We start from the raw sequence: 18,444 nt of genomic DNA on the forward strand, positions 1-18,444 counted from the left end.
ACATCCATCAAGGTTGTAGATGTGGGATGTCACAGAGCTGGTTTTGCAGTCATTTTTCCATTTTCATTAAACCAGTATACTTCAAATCTGCTAATGATCTTTTCTTTTACATCTTGCATTGTTATTGTGCCTATAAGAACCACAATCTGTTTCCTTTCTAGAAGAAACTGAGAACTTGCCAGAACTGGGAACAGGGAACGGGGTATGTTGCCTGTTGTGGGCTTTTCTTATTTCACTGTTTTCTGCCTTCTCCAACCTGGTTTTCTTTATTTTTGATTAGGAGGATGCTCTGCTTAGGGACACCATTGAGGCAGCAAGGTGGTGTGGCACAAAAACATTCAAGGGAAAACTTTCCCTTCCCCAAGTCATCACCATGGACAAGGAAGATCGCTTGAGGGCAGTGGTGGAACTGCGACAGATGTCTGATGGCCTGGATGAAGAGGAGACTGAACTAAGGGAACCGTTCATGTTCCATTTCAGTCTGCAGGAAGATTACGAAGAATTTTGTGTAGAAATTATAGACACAAGGCGAATGCGGGTGTCTGCTGCTTTTGGAATAAAGGAATAGAGTGTAGAGTGTACAGAACACTTACTGTTTTTGACACCGACAGGAATAAAGCGTGTTCAAGTGTCAATGGCACAGACATCACTTCAGTCTCTGATCTCCTTAATGTAGCTGATATAATTGAGTGTACACAAATTTAACATGTGTCACTCACTTGTGGAAATGCTATGGTATATTTTTTTTAAAATATAGGCAGCATGGATAAAATAATGGACTTAGTAAAAAGAAAACATTTAACAAGTAAAAATATAGGGATGTCTGTCTATCAAATGCATTGATTTCACTTCACTGTTCCAATTCAGCTGGCCCTAGTTACACAGGTTTCAAGTTCAGTGGGAGCTGAACTTCAGTAAGAAGTTCTGTGTGAAGTTTTGAGGGCTCATGAAAATGTAAACGTGTTCCCATTATTTTATTCACAAGATGAGACAAGAATATCGAATATTAGGTAAAACATATCCCAACACCTACACAGAACATTACAATAATAATGTGTTGTAGTCACCGATGGATAAACCTATACAAAGTCTGCTAGGATTCCCACTAGCTGCTAAACACAGTGATATTCAGAGTCGATGGGTTAGGTTTTCTATAGATACCTGGTTTCGTCTAGTGAAACAACTTAAAATTCAGAAAGAAATAATATTGAGGTGGCTGAGCTTTGACCCAGACTTTAAGCCAGCTGCAAGTGATAATAGATTTATTCAATGGGCAGAGTTGGTTCAGTTTGATAAGCAGGAATTTCCAGACAATGTCATAAAAATACGATCTTGTTCAACAGGATTTTTACAGATATATTAGAGTAGTTTTGTGGATACATGATAAACACTGTAAAAAGAGTCACTATGAACTTTATCCTGCGGAGGGCAGTAATACGCCTAGAAGCGTGCACACTGCCGAAGATCTGATAGAAGAAGAAAGAGCTGAGTTTTACTTTGAGTAGGCGGAGACAAACGCGCTCCGCCCACGTTAAGCCACTCCCCGATCTGCGTACTGCAGTCAGGGGCTTCTCATTTCATCTGCCATTCATTTTTCCATAGACATTTCGTAAAATGCGTATCCGCCTTATTTTTGAATGCCCCACTGTAAAAAAATAATTGTGGGAACAAGGTCCGGTTTAACGTGCAGGCTTCTTCTGCAGCCTCGGCTGCAGACCTGAATTCTAAACCGGAAGCTGGAGCACGTTATAAAAGTTATAAATATAGTGATGTTATAAACAACTAACCAACGCTGGGGGTCCGTATGGAAACAGTGTTACTCGAAATGCTTAAAAGTTAAATCAATTTGGTCATTCAGTGGCGTTTTACTGCCATGTAAAGTAACTGTTACGCTAGCCGCTTGCTAATAGCCACACTAGCCACAGTAGCCGACTACCCACAATGCATTACGTTATCCCAGCACCAAGCTAGCTAGCTAATGTTAGCTGCTGCTGGTTGGTTGGCTAGCTAGCGAATGTTAGCCGTTAGCTAACGTTCACGTTAGCTAGACAAACACAGACATGCAGAGCTCCAAAAACAGAGCAATTCGTGATTTTGTTACTGTAGTTTCTGCAGAGTAACGTCCATGTATGTTTATGGATTGCACAGGGTTGGTTGGTATTGCAAAGGGATCTGACAGATAGTGCAGTAGGCTAGTCAGCAGCTATGATAGCCGAGGCCGCGAGCCAGTCGGGGGGAGGAAGTCCATATATGGTCCATCCGGTCATGGGGCACAGGACATTAGGTCATCACAGGACAACGCGATTGGCTGGCTCTGTTTCAAATCTGAGCCAGCCAATCGCGTTGTCCTGCGCTGTGGAGGGAAGAGGGGGAGGAGGGGAGGGGAGATGAGGAGAGGGGAGAAGAGGAGAGGGGAGAAGAAGAGAGGAGGGGGAGAGGAGAAGAGGAGAGAGGGGGAGATGAGATGAGGAGAGCGCCGCCAGCGGCACCACCCCGCTGGGCACAGACACCCAGGCTGCCACCACCCAGGCTAAGTGCCCCTCTGCTGTGCAGACACCCAGGGCAGCCACTCCCACCACCAGGCTGCCACCACCCGCCCTGCCCCTGGCCTACATGGGAGATTATGATGCACATACTTCCCTTCCGTAGGCTACTAATTAGCATCTCTATAATGTAGTCAGATGGAATTGACCTAATTGTACCAGTTTGTCCAAATTCCCCCAAATGACATAAGCCAAGGAATTCCATGAGTGACAACCCTGAATAAAGCTTCACAGAAAAAAAGAAAAAAGTTGGTATCTATCTAATTAAGGACAGTTAAACACAACAGCACAACAGAAGGCGGGAATGATGATTCTTTATTGATTAGTGAATGAGTGACAGTGATAAGGTATTAACATAAATAGATGAAATGACATGCTGACAGGGAATTGTCAGCGACTCATCCCAGGGGAGCCATTTACTACAAACAAAATATTAGATACGATGTCAGTGTGAAATTGAAAATTGTCAGCCAGTGTATCATCACCACGCATATTTAGCTGTTAACAGAGGCATTAAGACTTCTTTTATAGACACATAACAAATATTCAAATATTCAACATGCACAGCATTTACAATGTTTGCCAGTACATGAACATAAGACATCCCACTCCTAGAAAATGAAAGAAGCTATCCAGAGACCTTCCCGCTCAAATATGCAGTTCACCTATGTACATTAATGTAGTAGACAACCTCTGTACAATGTGCTTTTCATGAAAATAATTCAACTGAGTATAGCAAAAATATGTTTGGACCGTTTGAAAGTGTACATATTTAATCTGAGTGAAATGGAAAAATAACACGTCTTTCATTTGAAGCCTAACCCTAACCCTCACACAAGGGAAAATAATTTGCAATTTATGCTTTGGTACAGTACAAATTATATTCAGCACGGCCAATTTCTGCATTTTAGTCAAAAAAAATCTGTGCACAATCTGTGCAAACGAGTAGAACTATTTAGTATTTACCAAACCACAGATGATTTCTCTGACCAGTGACCATATACTTTATGTTGAAATTATTCAAAGAGTGTTACATGTTGTTATAAATACAGATCAGCCAGGGTTTACTTTTGCCCTTGACCTCATGGTATCAGAATCGGGGGGAAACTCTGGGACCTTCGTTGGCTCCCTTCTTCTCCGGTTTGTATTAGATGTGTTAGGCCCAGTCCAAACGTCCACCCTCTGGGCTTGTGGACTTCAGTGGTACATGTTCAATGTCATCATGTCAAGTCTGTGAGGGCCAGAGACTGCAAAGTTATAAATAAGCTGCTGATAGACAGCCTAAAGACTACAATAATAAAATGCATTTTGCTTACCTCTATGGCCTGTACTTGTTTTACACATTCATAATTAAAAAAAAAAAAAAAATTGTTCGGCAAGAGGAAAAAATACATCATGTCTGTATTGCAATGAATTGTGGGTAATTAAATCAGTGAAGTGTGGTGAAGTCTACAGCTCAAGCAGACTCTCTGGAAGTCTGCAGGAAGTCAGCTTGAGGGACTCTTGTGGACTGCTTGAAGTGCTTGGACTAGAGCCCGACCAATTTGGGTTCGTTTTTTTTTTTTTTACAGAATATACAGTGTATCTGTATAGTGCAGAAAATGTACTTGGGGATCAGCAGACCAGCATTGTTTAATACAGTGGTTCTGGAAGAAAAATGCTTGTTAAAAATGTGTGTGGTTTGACCGGGAATCAAAGTCCAGTGGTCAGATTGGAAGGCAAACATTTTTTTACTTGCCACATGTTTTCAGGAAGAAGGCGTTGCGCGACCAATCAAATGAGTTCAGGGCGTGGTTTCATCTGCCAAAAGTATGGGACTGACGGAGATATAGAGTGCCAATGTCACGCCCTCTTCCTTGTTCGGCATATGCACCAAGGGATTTTCCACCATTCATTTTTCCATAGACAATTTGTCCTTCAACGAGCAATGAGTCCTCCGATTCAAAATAACTGCCACCAAAAGTCGGACTGAAACCAAGCAGCCTGTTCCGTTTCCACCATTGAACATTTGACTATTTCTTACATTCAGTCACTTTTTGCACTGTGAGGAAAATCTCCGCTCTGTCTGCTTGTCTGTCTGATCTTTATTTAGTGATTTATTTTTTTATTTATTGTGTTCATTTCTAGAATTAATTTCCATATCGGCAAACGGTGAAATTTCCCCGTCTAAAATCGGTATCGGTCACAAAAATGGTCGGACTCTAGTTTGGATAGAACTCATAGACTTCCAGGGGACGCGGCCACAAACTCCCCTAAGAGTCTGCAAGTGCGGGGAAGTCTGGACATTTGGATGGGGCCTTATTAACTACATTTTATACCCTTTTCAAAATGTCAAGCTACGTCTGACTCTCACACTCCATCTCCTCCACTCTCTCCCCCTCTCCCTCCACGGCTTGGTCTGTCCCCTCCTTCTGGAGCTCCGCCTCCATCTTTACATGTACCTCGTCCTCCCGACTCCCACCTCCCTCCCCTCCCTGTTCCTGGCTCTCCTCCGTAGCCTCTCCCCCCGCTTCCTGGGCATGGAAGATCAGCTCGCCTCCCTGGATGACTTGCTCAGCGGCGGGTTGCCAGGTCGCGGTGCCATCCCCCACGGGGGCAGCCGTGGTGTACTGGTAGAAGTCCGAGTCGGCCTGGAACATGACCAGCGCCTGTGCCGTGTGGATGCGGACGTGCTGTGCCAGACAGCTGGCGTCCAGGAACTTGTCTCCGCAGGAGTCACACGCATATAAGATGTGGGTGTTGGGGTCTGGGAAGACAAAGAGTCACAGGCATATAAGATGTGGGTGTTGGGGTCTGGGAAGACAAAGAGTCACACGCATATAAGATGTGGGTGTTGGGGTCTGGGAAGACAAAGAGTCACAGGCATATAAGATGTGGGTGTTGGGGTCTGGGAAGACAAAGAGTCACATGCATATAAGATGTGGGTGTTGGGGTCTGGGAAGACAAAGAGTCACACGCATATAAGATGTGGGTGTTGGGGTCTGGGAAGACAAAGAGTCACACGCATATAAGATGTGGGTGTTGGGGTCTGGGAAGACAAAGAGTCACATGCATATAAGATGTGGGTGTTGGGGTCTGGGAAGACAAAGAGTCACACGCATATAAGATGTGGGTGTTGGGGTCTGGGAAGACAAAGAGTCACATGCATATAAGATGTGGGTGTTGGGGTCTGGGAAGACAAAGAGTCACATGCATATAAGATGTGGGTGTTGGGGTCTGGGAAGACAAAGAGTCACACGCATATAAGATGTGGGTGTTGGGGTCTGGGAAGACAAAGAGTCACATGCATATAAGATGTGGGTGTTGGGGTCTGGGAAGACAAAGAGTCACAGGCATATAAGATGTGGGTGTTGGGGTCTGGGAAGACAAAGAGTCACATGCATATAAGATGTGGGTGTTGGGGTCTGGGAAGACAAAGAGTCACATGCATATAAGATGTGGGTGTTGGGGTCTGGGAAGACAAAGAGTCACATGCATATAAGATGTGGGTGTTGGGGTCTGGGAAGACAAAGAGTCACATGCATATAAGATGTGGGTGTTGGGGTCTGGGAAGACAAAGAGTCACATGCATATAAGATGTGGGTGTTGGGGTCTGGGAAGACAAAGAGTCACATGCATATAAGATGTGGGTGTTGGGGTCTGGGAAGATAAAGAGGGCCAAAGAAGATCATTCAGTCATTCGCATTACTAACGCTGATGATGTCATGGGCACTGATGACGTAAAACTGTATATCTCAGAAACCCTAAGGCGTACACTAACCACATTTTGCACCTAGGCTACAAAACTCACCCACTACTCAGAAACAAGAAATCACACCGGCATCTACCAAAGTTTGGCGATATAACCAACACCTCATTTCCTGTTTTTCTAACCATCCATACCACTGGGCCAATCCCTGAAATTTCGCCCAATGACAGATATGACAGATATTCAAGCCCCTTCGGGGGCAACAGGCTGGTTTTGCCGCTTGCGTCTATATTTTTCCATTGTTTCTCGACTTAGTGCCTCTCAACACCACTGCTCATGCTTTTAGAATGGTAGGTTTCAGTATACATGCGACAGCATGCGCTGGGACGCGTCATGGTACAGTATGAATGGTACAGTATGAATGAAATGATTTCAGGGCAGATTTAGTACAAGATGTGAAGACGAGCTGCTTTGCGGTCTTACCTGCTTGCTGCACTTTCTCCACAGCCTTGGTGATTTCAGCTTTCAATGCCTCAGTCTCATCTGCTGACACTGTAGACAGAGAGAGGAGGAGAGCGGGTAAACAAGCTTTTCATAGCAGACACTAAAGCAGTGATACTCAACCCAAGGCTCTAGAGCCACATGCAGCTCCATTATGGGTAGTTGTGGCTCTTTGAAGTCCTACTTAAAATACATAAATAAATAAAAATCTAAAAAAATTATGGGAGGAAAGGAACTTTTCCCCCCCGATTGTGGCTCTTGCAAAGCTTTTTTTTGTCAGTGTGGCTCCTGAGTAGTCTAAAGTGACAAACAATATGTTAGTTCAGTCCAAATTAAGTTAAGATATCCTTTATTTATCCCCATGGGGAAATTCATCCTCTGCATTTGACCCATCCTCTACTAGGAACCTTCCTAGAACTAGGAGCAGTGGGCAGCTGCAGTGCAGCGCCCAGGGACCAACTCCAGTTCTTTTGCCAGTACCTTGGTCAGGGACACTGACAGGAGTAATAACCCTAACATACTGTACATGTCTTTGATGGTGGGAGGAAACCGGAGCACCCGGCGAAAACACACACAAGAGATTGATCATGTTGCTGCTGTCTTTTAGTTCTCTCTAGTCTTTTAGTATGTTTTTATTGCTGTCCATTGTTGTTTTAGCTGGTTGTAGTTTAGATTTAATCCATTTTAATCTAACTTAATAGAGCTGTTTTGGTTTTAGGTACTTATTCTTAATCCTTAATAGTTCTATTTTTATGCTATAGTTTTTAGGTGACTTAGTACTGAGACCTGAGTACTGCATTTCACTCATGTTTGGCATGATGAATGACAATAAAGTATCCTTGAACCTTGAACCTTTATCTCCCACATAAAACTCTCTCTCTCGTAACGGACAAGCCCGTCTTTTATTGTCACACGAACACCACAACACATGCATGCGGCCACAACACACTCATGCTGACGGTGGCCGGTGAAAAGTGTCCTCTGCATTTAACCCATCCAGGCTTGTCCTTTCCTCCGAGGGGCAGGCCAGGAGCAGTGGTCGCTTTCTCGTACAGCGCCCGGGGACCAACTTCGGATGTTGTCGTCACTGGTCGGATGACGATGACGATCTGATCTTCTGCATGTTTTTAGTGGGGGGGTTATATACGGAGGAACCGCCTGGGGGGTACGGGGAGAACATGCAAACTCCACACAGAGAGAAAGGCCCTTACGACGAGATAACCCACCTGGGCAGTAGGCACTGAAGATATGTGGGGGAACACAACCACAGCGCTCACAGTGTCCCAGGCGAGAATCGAACCCAGGACCTTCTAACTGTGAGGCGACAGCTCCACCACTGAGCCACCGTACCGTACCCCCTTCAAACAAACTTCAAGAAGTGCCTTCTTTCACAGACTCTCCAGCTGATTAAGAATGCTGCTGCTGCACCTCTTCTGTTTTATTATAATAGGATGTGTGATGATGTTATTCCCAATAGTAGCCATTTTATTGTAGTGAGGCTTTTTTTTTTTTTGCTTGACCTCACTGTATAAAATGACCTATTGTGTGATCTCTATAATCACACCCTCATGAAACTTAAACACAAACTAGAGACCTGGGCATTCAGGGGATGTATGGATTTTAGGGCTATTCTATTATAAATAAATATTAAATGATAAAGTATAGAATGAATGGGGACATATCAAAATTATGGGGGGAAAACATGGTCATCTGCTGTTCTACCCCCGTTGTATCTAAATTTGGATGAATTGCTTGGTTTGATTGTGACATCATCAGTGATCCCGACATCAGCAATTCTATGCGTGATGATCAGTAAGTGATGTCATTAGTGATGATGTCACACACACGGCCCGAGTTGCCCGAGTGACTCTTGACATTGTGACATCATCGCGGCACAATTGTTCAACTGAGCATGCTCAGTGAGTCACGTCATCAGTAAGTGACACAATAGGATGAATCAGCGTGACATCACGGCCCCCCAGAAGCGCAGCAGTTAACTGTCAAACAAACGTTCAAAAACTACATCACCTCGGCTGCCGGCCTCCATCTGGCTCTGTCTGCAGGTCAGGAGCTGACTCACAACCCTCAAAATGCTTGAGTGATATCACTGATGACATCACCTACTGATGACATTACTCACTGATGACATCACTGAAGACATCACAATTGCTCGAGTGACATCACTCACCATCAGTGTCTGTCACAAATTGCTGCCTGGCATGTACTAGGTTTCGCCAAATTTGCCAGGTAGCTTGCTGTCAGCCTAAATCTGTCACTGTCTGAACCTAAATCTGGTTCTGAAGCTGAATGACTGACTGACTCACAACCTCACAAGTATCCAGATGATGTCACTCCCGTGTGGCATAATACAGAGTCCGAGCTCTCTTGAACGTAACATCACAATTGTAACATCACAATGGCTTGATTGATGTCATCAATGAGGTGATGAGCTGTCTAGAAATGTATGACATCATTGGTGATTTATGACCTCATCAGTGATGTCATGATTGGTCTATGGCTGTAGTGATGTCATTGCAGTGTGAGTTTTGATTGGTCTATGTAAAATATTGCTCTAGCACTCAGAGAAACTGGTTGACCATGCAAAGCAGCTAGTGAATGTATGAGTGTGTGTGTATGTGATGTCATAAATCCTTCCCTGCAGAGGCTATAAGTAGGCGGGAAGCTGGTGACACCTGTGTCTAGAAGTCGTCCGTACTCTAAAGGTATGGATCCAGATAGGTCAATCTGGTCAGCGCTTAATGAGCAGCGTCTGGAGGCGTCACCACTGTGTGATGCGGTGATCAGAGTCGATGGCGTCAAATTCAACACTCACAAGAATGCTCTCTGCACCTGCAGCGAGTACTTCCGTGCTCTCTTCACCCATGGCTTTATCGACGATAACGACGACAACATCTATGACATCCCCGGTCCCCTCCCCGCCCCGGTGTCGGCCGACATGATGCAGCTCATCATCGAGTACATCTACACACGCTCTGTCCCGGTGACCGACAAAAACGTGCATGAGCTGTTGATAGCAGCGGACTACCTCGGTGCCATGGGCGTCGTACACTTCTGCTGTGACTTCCTGGGGGCGCAGCTCTGCCTGGAGAACTGCATCAACATCTTTAATTTTGTGGACATCTACTACTGCCCGGACCTGAGGAGCAAGGCCCTTCTCTTCATCCTGGGCCACTTTGAAGAGATCGCCGTGGCCTCCGAAGAGTTCCTGGAACTCTCTCTGGAGCAGCTGACGGACATCCTGGGGCGGGACGATCTGCAGGTGAGACAGGAGAGCACGGCATTCGAGGCCGTGCTACGCTGGATCGGCCACCTGCCCGAGGAGCGTGAAGGTCACATCTCCGTGCTGCTGCCCAAGATCCGCCTCGGCTTGATGACCACCGACTACTTCATCAACCAGGTGAAGAACAACAGTCTGGTTAAGAAAAATGCAGAGTGCGAGCGGGTCATCATCAATGCCGAGGGGGTCATGTTTGATGACACCATGAAGAGACTGCCCAACCCTCTGACCCGCCCGCGCCTGCCTCCAGCTATCCTTTTGGTCATTGGTGGCTGGAGCGACGGCGCTGTAACTAACGCCATTGAGGTGTATGATTGCTGCGCCAAGCTCTGGGTCAACGTTACAAACCGTGAGGAGCCTCCCCGGGCTTACCACGGCTCCGCTTTCCTAAATGGCGTTGTCTACTGTGCTGGCGGCTTCAACTCATCTGATTACTTTAACACCATGCGGAGGTTCGACCTCCGTACCCGCACCTGGCACGATGTGGCGCCCATGCATGATCGCCGCTGCTATGTCAGCGTGGCAGTACTGAATGGCAAGATCTACGTCATGGGTGGCTACAACGGGGTAAATCGGCTGGAGAGTGCTGAGCGCTATGATCCTCAGACCAACCAGTGGACTCTGCTCCCGTCCATGAGTGGGCGAAGAAGTGATGCCAGCGCCACAGTACTCAATGGCAAGGTGTACATCTGCGGTGGTTTTGATGGGGATGAGTTTCTGGAAACAGCTGAGTGCTACAACCCAGACACTAACCAGTGGACGCTGATCTCCAACATGAGCAGTAAACGAAGCGGCGTGGGCGTCATCGCATATGGAGAGCGCATCTATGCAGTGGGCGGTTTCGACGGCCACAACCGCCTGCGCAGCGCAGAGGCCTACGAGCCGCTGACCGACATATGGAGCGCTGTGCCCGACATGCCTAGTCCACGCAGCAACTATGGGATCGAGGTGATAGACGACCAGCTGTTTGTGTGCGGAGGCTTCAACGGCCAAAGCGTCTGCGCCAGCGTGGAGCAATACGACAGGAACACCAACGAGTGGCGCGAGGCTGAAAATATGGAGATCTTACGCAGTGCGCAAAGCTGCTGCGTGGCACATGGGCTGCCCAACATGGCCGAGTATGCCGCACCTCGCCCTGGCACTGAGGAGCCCGCCCCATGACTTGTCTACAAAGTTTTCAATCAGTCATTCTTTGGTTAACCATTATTTATTTACATGTGCTAAAGAACAATTTGTGCACAATGATGATAGAAATGTGAAAAGTATTTTGGTGATTATAGTCGAACGGGATGATGGGGTAGTGAAGCAGAGAGTGGAATAGGATACCCCCCCTATGGAGTCTAGACATGGTGGTAGTGAGATCTTGATGGATGAGAAGAGGATTTTTGAAATGAGAAGAGGCTCCCCCTGTCTTCGGAAATGTCACCCGTGTGTGTTTGTGTGTGCGTGTGCATGCGTGTGTGTGTGTGTGTGTGTGTGTGTGTGTGTGTGTGCATGCGTGTGTGTGTGTGTGTGTGTGTGTGTGTGTGTGTGTTTGTGTGTGTGCATGCGTGCCGTGTACTCATGCACAGCTATAAGCCTTTACTAAACTGCTGTGTAAGCTCTGTTAGCACTATAGAATTATGCATAGCCCTTCTCTCTCTCTCAAGTTGTGTGTGACACACACGTGTGTGTGTGCGTGTGAGAGGGGGGGGGGCGTTAGGGTTAAGGAGAGAGTGTGAGTTGATGCGGGAGTGATTCATTAATAATGTTAATTGTGTGACGTTAATAGCGGGCACTTAATGCAGATTGTGTGTTTTTAGCAACTTGTTATCATGTTTGTTGAATGCGAATGCGATTCACTTGTGCTTGGGCTAGTTGCAAGCGAGACGACTGCGACGTTAATGCACTGCGTGCTCACGAGATTATCATTGTGATTCCAGACTCCGAAAATTTTTATAGTTCATCACATGTGACAAAATGATTTGTTTTCACACACTGGTTAGCAGCCAAGGCGAGACGGACAAGATTCGCCATATTAAAAATAAATAAATCAAATTATATTTGAAATTCGTTCCAACAGCCCTACTGTGCACCAGGGTAGGAAATTAGCGGGGGCTCGGGGCAAAACGCCCCTAAAAAATCTAGAATTGCCCTTGGAACTGGGGTGACGGGAGCTTTTAAATGCCCCCATAAAATAAAGAGTTTAATACTTTCTGTATTTTAACATTATTCTGTATTTGCAAAGCGTGACTCGAAAATGGCCAACTAGGCATCCGTACAAAACCCCTTCCTACTAGCGTTATTTACCTCAGTGACAGGCAGCACAAGCTAGCTGGCCAGGTAGTTCACTCATGTTTTTGCCAAGTAACATGCCAGATAATCAACAGTGTTGTTGAGATAGGAAATGGGTGATTGTTTATGAACTTTTAGAAACAAAATATGCTTGGATAAGAGTCATTGATTGGTCTGTCATGCTACATAGGTGCAACTAGGGTATCTCCCAACATTTGATAAAATTGCCCTGGAAATGATCCAAAATGCCCCCACATGTGCAAAAATAGCCCTTGATTAAAAAAGTTAATTTCCTACCCTGGTGTGTGGACCATAATCGTTTATTAAACGAACTATGCTCCATTGGCTTAGATGATCTCCCTGTCAGCTGATTTTTAGCTGAGACTTATGCCTGCATAGGTATTTATACTCTTAAAGGTGAGCAAATTGAAATGGTTAATTCTTATAAATCTTTGGATGCATGCTTCACCTTCCACGCTGAAGCCTCTTGATGCAGTATTTCAAAGTGCTCTGCGTTTATTATTACTGCCGATGGGTTTCACACTCATCATTGCATTTGAGATGAAAAAGTGGGTTGGCCTTCTCTTGCCGTTCGAAGAGGTCAACATTGTCTTTAATTGATTTATTAGGTCTTGTGTGGCAAGCTTCCATTTGATTTGTCTTCGCTTTGAAGTTTTAGTGCTTTAGGATATCAGACATGTAATAAATAGTGAGTCAGGAAAGACTGTTTTCACCTTTTACGCTCCTGACAGAAGGAACAAGATTCAGAACTCTCAAACTGGACCGACTAGTCTCAATAGAGAGGTTCAAAGCGCTACTTGAGGATGTATTGCATAGGGATTGGACCTGCTTTACATGCATAGGGATTGCACCTGCTTTACATAGGTAGCCCTCTTTGTCTGCACCTGTGATTTAATGTGATTTGTATTGTTTTATATGCCACAATCTTTTTTATTAATTTTAATTGTTTTAATTGTTGTATGCTGTAATTAGGGCGTCCTTGAAAAAGAGTGTGCTCTCAATGGTCCTCCCTAGAGGTTAAATAAATATTCCAACAAGCGTGAATCCACCATAGCTGCAGCCAGTTGGTGTTGTCATGTCACAATGGCTCTGTGCATAAGTGACAGACATTGATTATTGTCATAAACATTGTGACATCACCAATTATGATGTCCTCAGTGATGATGTCATCAGTGATGTCACTTATGTTGCAAACGGTAGATGGACGTCACCACTGATGTCATAATGTACAGTATATGACTGATGATGTTTTATACCAATATCCTAATGAAGCCATAGACACTGGTGATGTCACTTCACACACAGCCCTCCACAATGTCATATACATTGTGACATCATCAGTGGTGGTGACATCCAGTTACAGTTTGGGATGTCCCTGCTTGAGAAGCCACTGCTCCCTAATGATGTCACTCAGTATTGTGACACTACTGATGATGTCATCGATATGTGACATCACTGCTCCCTAATGTTGTCCCTAGGAGGTATCAAGGTGCTCCTTGATGATTTGTGATGATGTCACTAATGCCGAAACTCTGACCTCACTACTGAAGGCGGCATGTGACATCATCCTCGCCATTGTGATGTTAGTCAGAGTGTAACAGCATCCACTCCAATGTGATGTCATCCACTCCATTGACATTGATTTTGTGGACCAACCAGCCAACCAACCAACAGAGTGACTATGATGTCAGTCAGAGAGTGACGTCATCCACTCCATTGTGATGTCATCCACTCCAGAGTGACATGTAGAGCTGCTGGCCATGCATCGATCATCAATTACGGTTGATCATAGGAGTTAGTTACGTTAGGGAGAAAAAGGCGAAACCTTTTCACCTTCACTTCACAACAGGTAACATTAACAGGTAACAGTTGTGTGGTGTAACGTACTTGCTACGAGCTTCTCGTCTGAATTCTATTAGCGCTGCTGCTAGGCTGTTACTACCGGTATATCAACAATGTGGTCACGCCGACCGTAATGATGCTGATAGAAGGGTATGTGGATATCCAACCTCTCTCTGCATACTGGTGTATTGGTCGCACCAGTATATAAGACGCACTCCCCTTTTTAGATGGGAAAAAAATCTAATCTATTATAGATACTGTATATGAAAGTGAATATGTATATATCCTGGATTTTACAGTAGATGTTAAAATCATAACAATATGCCATTCCGTTCTACATAGTCACCAGAATGCAGGAAACAAAGTCTCTGAAAATCTCTGAATGTTCCCTTTTTTTTGGGATGTGTCAAGGTTGGCAAAGTATGTGAAAGTCCCTGGAAACCAGAAATATTTCTTTATTATTTAGCATTTTGAGTTCATCACATCACAGGACCCTATGTTAATAAGCCACCAGCCAAATTTGAACGATGATGAACGTCGCAAAGTATATAAATTTAGGTTTGACAGTCGTGGCAAAACTCATGAGAATCGATTATTTTTTAGAGTGTATTTTCTCCCGCGGACTGTGTGGGCGTGTCCCGTCTGCAGCAGGTTTTCCGAGAGAGAGAGCGCGAGACAGAGGGGGGGAGGGAAACGGAGAAAGAGATCGAGTGCTGTGTGTCACTCGTGTGTGTGTGTGTGTGTGTGTGTGTGTTCGTTGCTCGGAGACTTGCTGCGACTGCACAGCGCTACTCTGTCTGTTTGTGTGTGTGTGTGTGTGTGTGTGTGTGTGTGTGAGAGAGAGAGAGTAACCTCGCGTCACCAGCCTGTGTGTCTCTCTGTGCTCTCTCTCTCACTAGTCCCGAGAGAGAGAGAGAGAGAGAGAGAGAGAGAGAGAGAGAGAGAGAAGCATAGCGCTCCCACACAGAGTGGGAGGGAGACAGACAGACACTGAGGGAGCGCTGTCACTGGGGGCAAAGAACGGACAAAAGGAGGGTGGGTGCGGATTGCGCGCGTGTACAAAGGTTATATAGAGCTTATGACGTCATAAGCTCCTGCGTTTTAGCACCTCGCGCACTGCTGTCTTCAATGAGGAAGTACTTTGTAGAATCTTGTAGAAAAGTGTCGATTTTAAGGCTTTGGGTTGAAAGTAATGTATAATAATTTCGGAGGCACAAAATTACTAACATAAGACCCTAAATAACATAGTTAGAACATTTTTGTGGATTTTGGTTTCCAGGGACTTGAAGCCTTAGTGGAGGTATGGGCGTGTTCCCTCCATAAGATGCTGTCTGACCTGTGAGCTGAGCAACATCGCTGGCAGCCAGGGCCTCCGTTGCCAAGGTGACGATGTCCTCCGTGGTGACTGTCACAATGTTGATCTCGCTGTCGGAGGTGGACGCGCCGCCGTAGCCGTCCACCCCGTCGTCCACCTCGACGCCGCCCACCACCAACCGCTTCATGCCGGCCTTGCCCTGGTGCACCGTCTTGACGTGGGAGCGCAGGTTGTCCACCCGGTTAAACCCTCGACCGCATTTGTCGCACAGGAAGGGTTTCTCTCCTGAGGGAACGGGACGGAAAGTGATTTGTGGGAGATTTAAAGAGCGTGGTCCAGGTTAAAAAACATGAATTTACATTTTGGGCTCAAAAAAATACAGGCTGAATGAATATGGAGAAAAAGGTGGCATTCTAAATGGGTGCTCTCTTGTGACATCAGAAGTGACAGAGAAGCTTGAATGTGTGAACACTTCTCAACTGTGCCGTTACACGTTATGTCAAAACTAAAACTAAAACTAAAACTAAAGAACTTCAATTTCTATTCTTTCAGTGACCCATGTCTATTTGTCTATTTAAAAAAAACTTTCACAACCCCTCAGATTCATGAACTTTCAAAGATTTCAAGGACCTGTGGGAACCCTGAAAGTAGTAGTAGAAGAACATGAAGCACTAGGAAGAATCAACCTTACAACCTTCTTCCACCTGGTTGATATGTAATTGTATGCTTTCTAACAGTCATGGACCCAGGTAAGCCTTGAATAATACAGCCACACTACATACCTCACAAGTATAGAGAGCCAAAGTGGAACGTCACTTCCTGCTTCAGCATTGTACCAGAGATTTTCATCCGCCATTTATTTTCCCATCAACATTTCGTAAAATGCTTATAAAAAGAGTTTTACTGGTTCAAACAAAACGGTTAAGATATAGTTAGAAAGAGGTGAGATCGCATAACATTTCACTGGGGCCAAAACGTAAAAAAATGCAGGTTTGAAGAAAATATTTTTCGATGTTTTTTTTAAGTTTTGGTCCGAGTGAAATGTTCTATGGTCTCTCCCGATTATAGCGTTAGCTGAATGTTTGGTTTGAACCAGTAAAACTCTTTTTATAAGCATTTCACAAAATGTCTATGGGAAAATAAATGGCGGATGAAAATCTCTGGTACAGTGCTGAAGCAGGAAGTAGGCGGTCACTTTGCCTCTCTATGTAGCATGCACTTGAGACGGACTTGGTAATGACCTGTGTGAATGATGATATGCTTGGACAGGTCACCCACGTTGACAAATGCCTTGTTGCACATCTGACACTTGTGCGGACGGACGTTGTCGTGATGCCGGATGTGATTGGCCAGCTGACTGGACTGCACAAACCTGTCCCGAGAGAAACAGAGACGTGATTGGCTAGATGACTGGACTGCACAAACCTGTCCCGGGAGAAACAGAGACGTGATTGGCTAGATGACTGGACTGCACAAACCTGTCCAGAAAGAAACAGACGATAAGAAATAAAAAATCATGATAATAACAGATAAAACAGCTACAGACAAAACAACCAAATTATATTAAAAATAAGAAAATTATTCTTTCTCTCTACTATACTATATATATATATATATATATATATATATATATATATATATATATATATATATATATATATATTTATATATATATATATATATATATATATATTTTTTTTTTTTGCATTAGGCCGTGACACTATTAAATTTTGTGCAACTCAGGGCAGGCAATAGGGACTTGTGTTCCGCTGATTGTTTATGCTGATTCACGCTCATGTTCAGTAACTCTGCACTCGGACCCAGGTAGTGGGGACTCGACTCAGACTCTAGAGGACTCGAGACTCAACTTAGACTCAAGATATAGTGACACTTGTGGATATTATCATTTGATCTCATTAAGATGCCCTTATAATGTGCTTAAAACATGCTTATAATGTATTTTAAAGCCATATGAGCACCACTGCATTTGACACGCAGTGGTGCATGTATGTTACTTTACCTCTACCTTCACATATTTCTCAACCTTCTTGTTGGATAATAAGTCTAATGTCCATAAGTCATATTCCCCAGTGTGTTTGAGCCTTCTAATAAAACATTTCTGCGCTCTCTAAGGGCCCGTGTCGACCTAGCGTCTTTTCATCAGCTCCAACGTCTTTTTTCAGTTGTTTCCAATGAGGAGAGAGTGTATGCAGGAGTATATGCACGGAGTGTATGCACGGATGTCTAGAGAAAGTGCGCTGCGCCCAGCGTCTATTTTCACAGCGCTCCAGCGTTTTTGTGCGCCGGCTCCCTGCGCTTCCAGCTGAAAATATTTTAACTTTTCAGAAAGATGCTGGAGTCAGGTGCTCCTTTTCTGGCAACTAATCATATGGAGAAACTATAGCAACAGAGACAGAAAGGCTCAATTGTGGGAGCAGATTGGCTAGAGACCCTTAATATTTCTGGTGTGTTAAGCTGAATCACTGTATGTGTGTTGTTAGCTAATGTTAGCTGTCAGCTATCAAGCTAGCTACCGCACTGAACTAACGTTACTTTCAGACTGCTTCCTTGCATATTGTGCGCTGAGATCAGCGCTCCCCAGCATACTTCCAGCGTTTAACCATCAGAAAAAGACGCTAGAGGGACACACGGCCTAATGCTCTGCTGACCTCTTGTCACATCGGTCGCAGATGTAGGGTTTCTCTCCGGTGTGTAGGGGTAGGGTTTAGGCCAGGTTAGGGGGTAGGGTTTAGGCCAGGTTAGGGGTAAGGGTTTAGGCCAGGTTAGGGGTTAGGGGTTAGGGTTTAGGCCAGGTTAGGGTTGCTGACCTCTTGCCGCAGCGGTCGCAGACGTATGGTTTCTCTCCGGTGTGCTGGCGGACATGGGCGATGAGTGAGCTGGCTTGGGTGAAGGCCTTGCCACAGATGAGACAGAGGCAGGGCTTCTCTCCTGCAACACATGA

The 18,444-nt window shown here is 45.0% G+C and overlaps 1 protein-coding gene and 1 pseudogene across 3 annotated transcripts in view; one reads left to right on the forward strand and one right to left on the reverse strand.

Annotated features, from left to right (window-relative positions):
• Positions 1–2,840: 2,840 nt before the first annotated feature.
• Positions 2,841–18,444, reverse strand: part of zbtb17 (zinc finger and BTB domain containing 17) — a 31,503-nt gene continuing 15,899 nt past the window's right edge. For both annotated transcript variants that reach the window (XM_083638044.1, XM_083638045.1), the window contains 5 exons: positions 18,311–18,431; positions 16,724–16,854; positions 15,504–15,767; positions 6,715–6,783; positions 2,841–5,289 (listed from right to left, as the gene is read on the reverse strand). In XM_083638044.1, the coding sequence (XP_083494170.1) occupies positions 4,880–5,289; positions 6,715–6,783; positions 15,504–15,767; positions 16,724–16,854; positions 18,311–18,431 (995 nt within the window). In that variant the 3' untranslated portion in view covers positions 2,841–4,879. The remainder of the gene's footprint in view (positions 5,290–6,714; positions 6,784–15,503; positions 15,768–16,723; positions 16,855–18,310; positions 18,432–18,444) is intronic.
• Positions 9,458–11,191, forward strand: LOC310778186 (kelch-like protein 10 pseudogene; annotated as a pseudogene). Its single transcript has one exon. The product of its transcript is annotated as a kelch-like protein 10 pseudogene (transcript).

The sequence above is a fragment of the Poromitra crassiceps genome (genome assembly GCF_964638095.1).
Source record: "Poromitra crassiceps genome assembly, chromosome: 6".
NCBI lineage: Eukaryota > Metazoa > Chordata > Actinopteri > Beryciformes > Melamphaidae > Poromitra > Poromitra crassiceps.